The 10,568-nt window shown below is 37.2% G+C and overlaps 1 protein-coding gene across 1 annotated transcript; it reads right to left on the bottom strand.

The window, feature by feature from the left end:
• Positions 1 to 1,306: 1,306 nt before the first annotated feature.
• Positions 1,307 to 3,559, bottom strand: LOC129773435 (RNA polymerase II elongation factor Ell-like). Its single transcript, XM_055777043.1, has one exon. The coding sequence runs from the start codon at positions 3,557 to 3,559 to the stop codon at positions 1,307 to 1,309; it is 2,253 nt and encodes a 750-aa protein (XP_055633018.1).
• Positions 3,560 to 10,568: the final 7,009 nt, after the last annotated feature.

Below are 10,568 nucleotides of genomic sequence, written 5' to 3'. Positions count from 1 at the left end.
AGCAAATGTATGGCAAAATCGAAATGCTTCTAGTTTTCGTCAATTTTAACCATTTACACACAAGGGGATTGTAATGTATAGCATATCAAAAAATTCTTAGCGAATTTCCGATTCGTTTGGTATGTAAATCGCCAAAATCTGTTGGCGTCAAAAATAGTAATTAACGTTAACTTTATTTCATAGAAACGTGACCTATTTTGTGAATTGACACCCTTTATGAAAGGTAGTCCCATGTCAAAAATTTAAAAAAAATAAAAGAGCCAAAGTTTTTTTTTTTCTTCATTAAAAAATAATTAATTAAAATTCTTGTAAAATTTTGGTCAAAAAATTAAGTGTAGGAAATTATTCAGACTGTCATAGAACAATACCCAAAAACTAAAAAAAATATAGAAATTAAAATTCATTTTTCACAAAACTATATTTTTTTCAACATTAAACATGTCAAATCATGAAATACATCGATTTAAGAAATAGAATGGTTTCTGTTTTTTTTTCTTCAAATTTTTGTCGGCGGTCATCGACATGACACTATATTCCTCGGAATATCAAACACAAATGTCACGAACGTTCCACGTTTGTGTAGATCGTTAAAACATTTAAACATACTTACAATACATTAGTTTGTTTTTATGTAATATTCACTAGAAATATTTTTTATGGCGGAATAACGTTTGCTGGATCAGCTAGCATTTTAATAATAACTAAAATTTTGTTAAATAAACTGTATCGCTATCTTTACTTTAAACAAAATTAGGATTAGATTTTTCGTTGTTGTTAGAAAACACAAAAACTTCTACCCTTCTCATCTTCCGATTCGATGACTGGTTGTAAATCGTAAGTGCAATTCATATGTTGTTTTGAAACTTCAAAAAAAATATTTTTAAGAAAATTGCTTTTCAGTGGAATTGTTTTAAATTTCTGGGTATTATGTTTTATGGAAATCTGAATAATTTTTAACATTTCATTCGTTGACCAATATATTGTATGCATTATAGTTTTCGAGTTAAAATTTTTTGTCAAAAATTCAGAAAAAAAACTTTGAAGAAAAAAACAACCCAAAAACCATTTCTTTACTATTTCAAGTATGCAGAGTTGCTTAAATGACCAATTTCTTTACACCCACAACACTGCACTGCTATCTGAGATGGTGTTGCCAACTCCTAAGACGAAAGATGAAATTCCGAAATCATTGCTTCGTTCTGGGGAAAATACCATACAATAAAACATGTAATACTTTTACTTAACATAGATATTTTATTAAAAGCAAAAAAAAACTGGTAGAGATCGAGCTTAAACTAAAATAACATTATTTCATACACATGATAGACCGATCGTACTCGTTGATAAGTTTTGTCACTGTGATTAGATTAATTCGCAGATGCTCAAATTTATCTCTGGCCGGCTCGAATTGCTGCCACTCTTTATAGATATCATTCTCAATGGCTTTGCGCATCGCTTCGTCATCCCGCTTTCTTATCAACGATCTTTCGAGCATGACACACCTTTTCTTTATTCCATGGATTACATCTGCTAGCTCCTGGTATTCTTTGGAAAGATCATCATGGATGGCTCGATATTTGCGCCGTTGTTCCAATGAAGTTATCATGGTTAATTGAGCGTCCGAATGCTGTCCTTTCGGTTTGATTTGTTCATTCAGCTTTGCTTCTGACTCCAACAATTTGCTACATTTGTCTTCCAGTTGCTTCGAAGGTGCACGAGATTTCGAATTACTACGACTTCCTTCAGATTTATTCGAAGAAGATACCACCGATTGTTCGTATTTCTTCTTATCGCAATGAGTTATACGAGGTCTTTTTGCGGGATGTTCTACTGCATTTGTTGCCGTTGGTGGTGAAGTATCACTGCCATCAGATTTGTTTGAGCTTCTCTGATTGCAATGGGAGATTCGACGCTTCCTTGCGTTTGGAGCGGTTGGTTGATCGCTGGAATTCTGTTTTGTCGTATTTTTCGCATTCTCTACTTTGTGATCATTCATCGCAGCATCAGTCCTGGTCGCAGAAGAAATGTGCCCGGCCTTTTTTGATCTGGACTTCACTTTCGGTTCATTATTCTCCTTGTTACAATGGGATACCCGAGAATTTTTCGCATTTGGTATAATGCATTCGGTGGAGTGTTGTCCAATCACATCTGTTGTGGTTGAAGAAGCTGGTCGGTTATCCTTGGGTGGATCTAACGATACCATGGTTGGAAGACTGTTTTTCGTGTTTTGATGCGCCACACGAGGTTTTCTAGCGTTTGGTACAGTAAAGTTATCGTCGTATCGCTCAGATGATAATCCTTCCACTTTTTCCTTTGCTAATACAGGATTAGTATTCGATAACACTGGTAGTGAAAACACACGTTCATTAGTCGGCTTCTTCCTTGGGACATAGCTACCAGGTGCTGTGAACGAGTGCACCCGAGTCGCCACTCCTGAACTATCAACGGACTTCAATGATGACTTTTGCTTGGTTGAAGTGGTTGAAGAAGCTGGTCGGTTATCCTTGGGTGGATCTAACGATACCATGGGTGGAAGACTGTTTTTCGTGTTTTGATGCGCCACACGAGGTTTTCTGGCATTTGGTACAGTAAAGTTATCGTCGTATCGCTCAGATGATAATCCTTCCACTTTTTCCTTTGCTAATACAGGATTAGTATTCGATAACACTGGTAGTGAAAACTTACTTTCGTTAGCCGGCTTCTTTCTTGGGACATAGCTACCAGGTGCTGTGAACGAGTGCACCCGAGTCGCCACTCCTGAACTATCAACGGACTTCAATGATGACTTTTGCTTGGTTGAAGTGGTTGAAGAAGCTGGTCGGTTATCCTTGGGTGGATCTAACGATACCATGGTTGGAAGACTGTTTTTCGTGTTTTGATGCGCTACACGAGGTTTTCTGGCATTTGGTACAATAAAGTTATCGTCGTATCGCTCAAATGATAATCCGTCCACTGATTCCTTTGGTGATACAGGATTAGTGTTCGATAACACTGGTAGTGAAAACTCACGTTCGTTAGTCGGCTTCTTCCTTGGGATATATCTACCAGGTGCTGTGAACGAGTGCACCCGAGTCGCCACTCCCGAACTATCAACGGACTTCAATGATGACTTTTGCTCCGGCAATTTCTTCACCACCTTCCGACCAATATCCCTGTCGTTTGGTTTAATTTCCTCCACATATTTGGATCTCCTCTCTGTTATATCAGTCGTCATTCGATGGGTTGTTTTTTGGTAGACGTCTTCAGTGGCGTGTATTTGCACCTTGCGCTTCAGATTACCCATTTTTTGCATATTCATACCGTCGCTCTGTTTGATACACTCAACCTGGTCACCAATATCGTTGTCCGAGATGGAAAACGTTAGATTTCCCGAAGGAAATGCTAAACGGCCCTCTCCATTGGGGAGAAACTGAATCGTGGGCTTCGAGGATGTCCGGTTTCCTTGTTGGTTTCGTAAATATTCTTCGACCATTTCCAGTGCCGAATCCGTCAGCTTTACGTAGACAAGCTCAACATTAGAGTCTTGTTGGTTCTGGATGAATTTAGTGTTTGGACCCATAGTGTTCTACTTTTTCTTTCAAACTATATTATTTTCGAGGCTGCTTCAGAGCTATAGCTATGATCGCACTGTTGTTGGTTCAATTGTAAACTGAACTCCGAAAGTTCAACTCGTTTATATATGCTAACAAATTATCTACCCACGAATTGCTACCCTCGGAAGAATATTGTGTTCTCAGGAAGCTACCTGAGTCTACCTGTCCAACGCACATTCAGCTAGAGAAGGGGGTAACAAAAATAAACAGGCAGACGGTTACTTTTATGACAATGTTTTACACTGCAAGTTTTTCATAAAGTAGCAAAGTAGCGAAGTTTAAACGCTGTAATTGCAAAAAAGTGCAAACAACATTAGCAAATCCGTTAACGGATTCAGAAGTATTATTATTCCAAAATTTAAAAAATATATATAATCTACAAAAATGCGTCGGCTTATTTTCCTGGCGACGTTCCTGAGGTTCCCCCACGACAGGTAGTGGCGTTTGTTAACTGATGTAGAGAAACCAACAAGGACTTCATCATCGGATGTGATGCCAACGCTCATCACACAATGTGCGCAAGTACCGACATTACCAATTGAGGTGAGTGTCTTTTAGAATTTCTCTCGTCAAACAACATAGATATAGCTAACAAAGGAAATTAACCAACATTCATAAACGCTATCAGACAAGAAGTTTTAGCCCTAACGCTATGCAGTCCGGTTATTTCAGGATAAAATCATAACTGGCATTTGTCGGAAGAGGCGTATTTGTCTGACACATTATTTTTGAATGAGACGGTGGCATGACAGTTCAGAGAGAATACCGAGATCCCAAAAAAAAACAACTGCGATCGGTATTCCCTTGAACTCGAGTCAAAAACTCTAAACTCAAAAATAAGGTCGATTCAGCAGCTTGAATCAGCTTCAAAAGAATTAAACGAAACGATAGTCTCTGCCTACAACAGCATTTGCCCACTAAGAAAAGTTTCTTCAACAAGAAACGTTCCTTGGTGGAATAAAAGGCTTGAACCGCTTCGCAAAACTGCGCGGAAACTGTTCAACAGAGCAAAAATTATTTCGAACTGGTATCAATACAAAACGGCTCTAACTGAAAACAGCAGAGAATTGAGACGATCCAAACGAAAATCCTGGGTATATAACTGCGAAAGCATTGAAAATATTCCAATCTTTACTAGACCCAATAAGACTCTGGCAAAAGACCATTCGAACGGGCTAGGTTCCCTTAAAAAGGACGACGGTTCGTTTACATAAACTCCCTCAGAAGTACTAGACATACTGATGAAGACTCACTTCCCGGGATCTACATCTGTCCGAATACAAATCCTGGCTATAATGGCGACACAAATTGTTCCCGAATGTACCTCACAAGACCTAAAAGTGCAAAGGATATGGGATTTTGGGATGGGATTTTTCCAGCCCTGATTCAAAATAAAGAATCAAAACTAATTCCAGATTTTTAAGGCAAGTCTGATACTAGAGCACATTCCTTCGATATGAAGACTTGTTCAAGTAGCTTTCATTTCAAAAGCGGGGAAACATGACAAATCACTCCCAAAGGCATTCAGACCAATTAGTTTATCATCAATATTGCTGAAAACTGTGAAAAAGTATTATATAAATGCATAAAGTCTGTATTCATGTCCAAATGCCCATTATCTAAATACCAGTTTGCCTACCAATCTGGCAAATCCACAGTAACAGCGCTACACACGCTTGTAACAAAAATTGAAACATATCTCTGGTAAAAAAAACCGCTCTATGCGCTTTTCTTGACATCGAAGATGGCTTTGATAATGCTTCTTATCTATCAATGGCACAAGCTATGAGAAAAAGACACTTCGATAACTGCATAGTCAAATAGATCCAGGGCATGCTCACACATAGACGAATCACCTCGGAGCTGGGCGGGTCGTCAACATATGTGATTGCAACGAAAGGTTGCTCACAAGGAGGGGTTCTATCACTCCTTCTTTGGTCACTTGTAGTTGACGACCTTCTGATAAGTTTAGAGGGAAAAGTATTCGGGGTTGTGGGCTTTGCCGATGATCTAGTCATAATGGTACGTGGCAATTTCGACGACGTATTATCGAGCAGAATGCAGATGGCCTTAAACTTTACACAATCTTGGTGTATCACAGATGGTCTGAGCATAAATCCCTCAAAAACAACAATTACCAAATCACCAAAAAGAAAAAACTGCATCTGCAGTCTTTACATCTTGGGGAAGAGGAAATAAAAAGCAGCGCTTCAGTGAAATATCTAGGTGTTATATTAGATGCTAAACTAAACTGGAACGCGCACTTAGATTCAATAATCAGCAAAGCCAACTCAGTCTAAAATGATAGGAAGAACATGGGGTCTTAAACCAAAAATGGTTATGTGGGTCTACATTGCAATTGTGCGGCCTAGGATAACCTACGTCTCACTTGTATGGTGGCCAAAGACTAAGGAGACTGTAGCTACAAGAAAGCTAAACAAACTCTAACGACTAGCATGCGTTGCAATTACTGGATCAAGGCGCATCAAGGCACTCCTTCAAAGGCATTGGAGGAGTGCCTTTGAACCAATATGTTCAGCTAGAGACTAAAAAAAGCGCTCTAAAGCTTAAAAGATGGAAAAAATACTAGACGGGGACAAAACTAGTCACTTGAGCATCCTGAATCTCTTACCCATTGGCCCAGCCTCAGAGATGAACAGTGATTGGATGGAACCTAGGACTAATTATGACATTCCATACAGACTGATCGAACATTCTCGTTCAGTATGAGACGAAGGTTCGCAATGGTTCAATCATGTTCTACTGGCCAACAGTTTTTCAGGCAGAAATAGCTGCAATTATAGAATGTTCAAAATAACCAGCAATGGAAGAATTGAAATAGTCACCGTTTACTGTAACAAGCAAGCAATTTTGAGAGATGGGAAAAAACGAATCCTGAAGCAGGACTGGAGGAAGATAACTACAGGAGGAGGTAACTTTATTATTGGGGGAGACCTTAATGCCAGGTATGTTAATTGGAGAAATACGCGAAATAACACTAATGGAAAACTGCTGCAAGAAGAAATCGATAACGGACATTACACAGTGCTCCACTCTCCAACACCGGCATACATATCGCCAGAAGGATTCACAACTACGCTCGATATATTACTGTCCAACCTGACGTGTCCAGTAAGTGATCCGAAATCAATCGTAGCCCTAGGCTCAGATCACTATCCTGTGGTGGTGATGTTGGGTGAAGCAGTAAATACACGAGACGTAAAATTCCTGAGAGATTTCCATCACGTTAACTGGTTGCAGTTTCAAAGATACGTAGATAACTGCATTAATGAGGAGATCAACCCCCGACTAACGACATTGAAGTGACGCTTAACATCATCCAAACGACGCTCCAGAACGCGGTGAGAAGATACACAAGGCAGATTAAAGTAACGGCGAGGTACGTTTAAATTGACAGGTTTACGGATTTTTTTTTATCAGAAAAATAATCGGAAATCGGAAATCGTTGATCGTTAATGTTAATCGGAAAAATAAATGCATATAATAGACTATACCAAAGAACCCGAAATAATAAATACAAACAAATAGTTAATAGGCTTCGAGAAATTGTACATGTCTGTATGAATAACATTAGAAATGATAAATTCGCAAATACGGTAGCTACCCTAAAGAAAAGCTCCAATCCATTCTGGAAATTGACAAAAATAATGAAAAACAAGCCCCAGCAAATTTGTTGAAAAAAATTACTGCAGTCTTCCGGTTTAATAACGTTTTTATTTGATTGTTAAAAAATTCCTTTGAATGACAAGAATGACAAATTTGATTTTAAAACTAGTAACATCAATAAGGCAAGTTTTACAAACATAAACAAATAAACGTATATTAAAGTATATAAAGTATTTAATTGATTTTAGTTACTAATCTAATTCATCTATTCTTTCTTTTCAGGTCCTATAGAAACCGTATTGAATTTAGCAATTGTTCAAAGTAAACACTCACGTTTAATCTTCTCCAGTAATTTTCATCTATCTGCTTCGATCGCTCTGGAATTTAATGCTTTGATTAGGTCGATATTTGTAAGAATCACATGATTTTACCTTATTTTTAATTTAATAAAATCAATTTAACTGTAATAATATTTTCTAAACATTGAACAACAACTTTTCACTCTCAGTATCTTTTGTTTGTTCTGTTACCAATGGCCGCAATCCCTTTTGTTTATTTGTTTACCAATGGCAGCGACTCGAAATACTCCGTCATTATTCGTCAAGATGTACACATCCAGGGGTGAATGCGGCTTGCCCTATCGGAGGTTCGTCACGGTTGTGACAAAATTACACCATTAATTACAGAAAATTTAACGTTAGTGACTCCCTATGAAAAGGCCAATGCAATAGCGAATCATATGTGTAATTCTCACAAACTCGGCGAAAGTTTTGTCAGCCCTTATGAAGGATCAGCGATAGAATCAATAAACACCTTAAAACGAACAAACAGTAACCTACCACATCATCAGAAAGTAACTGCAGATAAAGTCAAAAAAGTTATAAAATTCGCTAGAAATATGAAAGCATCAGGTTTTGACGGAATATTCAACATTGTATTGAAAAAGATTAGCGAAAAAATGTATAAAGTATTAGCTTCAATATTCAACTCTTGCCTCAACCTAGGATACTTTCCTAAGAACTGGAAAGAGGCCAAAGTGATTCCGATTATTAAGCCGGGTAAAGATCCGACATCAGAAAAAAGTTATAGTCCTATTAGTCTACTATCTAACATCAGCAAATTTTAGAAAAAATCATTTTGAAGCGAATGACAGAGCATATTGGAACGAATAATATTATAAGAGCAGAACAATCCGGTTTTAAAAGAGGCCACTCAACAGTTCATCAACTGGTTAAAGTGACAAATATAATGAAGAGAAACAAGTCACTAAAGGGTGTGTCACATCAAATTGCATCACGGAAAAAACGCTGTAGAAATTCGCCCAGTAGACCGATCCTTTTGAAAATTTTAGACAGTAAAATAAAAACTATTAAACAACTTTTGGCATTTTCTTTTTATTCATACTTCGAGCCCAAGCCCGTATGCTCGCACCTTCCTCTTTACCCCGTCCATAAGGTTCTGTACAACGTCAGGTTGTAGTTTTTTTTTGAACAGAAATCCATTTTCTCTTGAAGTCCGCCTCCGATTTGACAACTTTTGAGTTCTTCCGGAGGGCCTGCTTCATAATCGCCCAATATTTCTCTATTGGGCGAAGCTCCGGCGCGTTGGGCGGGTTCATTTCCTTTGGCACGAAGGTGACATTGTCAAATGCTTTTTCGACATCAAGAAGTGCCGTGGCAGATGATTTTAAAACTGACTTGTTTCGTCTGATTAGGTTGTATACTCTACGAAGCTGGTGAATGGTAGAGTGGCCTTTTCGGAATCCAAACTGCTCATCCAAAAATATATTGTGCTCATCTGCAAAAGCAAGAATGCGCGTTAATATATTTTTTTCGAATACTTTCGAAAATGCTGGGAGGTGGCTAATTGGTCGATAGCTCTTTGAAGAAGAAGGATCTTTTCCGGGTTTTAGTATCGGGATCACTTTTGCCAACTTCGTGGGCAAGTAGCCAAGTGATCTGTTGAAAACAGAAGTCATAATTCATATAAGTTGTTACTAAGATGTTTCAACTCAATATTAAACATACTATCGAAGCCGGGGGCCTTCATATTCTTCAACGAGCGTATAACCGAGATAACCTCTTCAGTCGAGATGATTTCATTCTCTTGAGGTGCTGAATGGATATTGTCAATAGCCCTTACAGTATCATTCACCGAAGCTTCAAACGGACTTGTAATGCTCTGGCCAAGATTGTGTGAACTAGCGAAATTGTTGCCAATTGCATTAGCCTTTTTGGCAGGTGTTATCAATCGTTCTGACTTATCAGGACGAATAAGAGGAGGAATAGGATTAGAGTTTCCCTTAGCGAGATTCAATATTTATACTTTAACAAATATTCCCCTTTGTTGCTCGTCGATAAGTTGCTCGTTATTGATGGCATTGGTAGGAAATCTCACAAATGAGCAGAACAAATGTATGGCAAAATCGAAATGCTTCTAGTTTTCGTCAATTTTAACCATTTACACACAAGGGGATTGTAATGTATAGCATATCAAAAAATTCTTAGCGAATTTCCGATTCGTTTGGTATGTAAATCGCCAAAATCTGTTGGCGTCAAAAATAGTAATTAACGTTAACTTTATTTCATAGAAACGTGACCTATTTTGTGAATTGACACCCTTTATGAAAGGTAGTCCCATGTCAAAAATTTAAAAAAAATAAAAGAGCCAAAGTTTTTTTTTTCTTCATTAAAAAATAATTAATTAAAATTCTTGTAAAATTTTGGTCAAAAAATGAAGTGTAGGAAATTATTCAGACTGTCATAGAACAATACCCAAAAACTAAAAAAAATATAGAAATTAAAATTCATTTTTCACAAAACTATATTTTTTTCAACATTAAACATGTCAAATCATGAAATACATCGATTTAAAAAATAGAATGGTTTCTGTTTTTTTTTCTTCAAATTTTTGTCGGCGGTCATCGACATGACACTATATTCCTCGGAATATCAAACACAAATGTCACGAACGTTCCACGTTTGTGTAGATCGTTAAAACATTTAAACATACTTACAATACATTAGTTTGTTTTTATGTAATATTCACTAGAAATATTTTTTATGGCGGAATAACGTTTGCTGGATCAGCTAGCATTTTAATAATAACTAAAATTTTGTTAAATAAACTGTATCGCTATCTTTACTTTAAACAAAATTAGGATTAGATTTTTCGTTGTTGTTAGAAAACACAAAAACTTCTACCCTTCTCATCTTCCGATTCGATGACTGGTTGTAAATCGTAAGTTCATATGTTGTTTTTTTTTTTTTTTTTTTTTTATTAAATCGTTTATTTTTACAGGCTCAGTTACATAAGTTTAAAGGAGCCAAACTCCTATTTGTATAGTTA

Source organism: Toxorhynchites rutilus, chromosome 3, assembly GCF_029784135.1.
Source record: "Toxorhynchites rutilus septentrionalis strain SRP chromosome 3, ASM2978413v1, whole genome shotgun sequence".
NCBI lineage: Eukaryota > Metazoa > Arthropoda > Insecta > Diptera > Culicidae > Toxorhynchites > Toxorhynchites rutilus.
Note: the sequence above shows the minus strand (reverse complement) of the source record. Positions and strands in the feature narration are given on the sequence as shown.

Bases quoted from the DNA above. Each gene is read 5' to 3' on its own strand.
- LOC129773435 (XM_055777043.1), bottom strand. From the start codon at position 3,559: ATGGGTCCAAACACTAAATTCATCCAGAACCAACAAGACTCTAATGTT.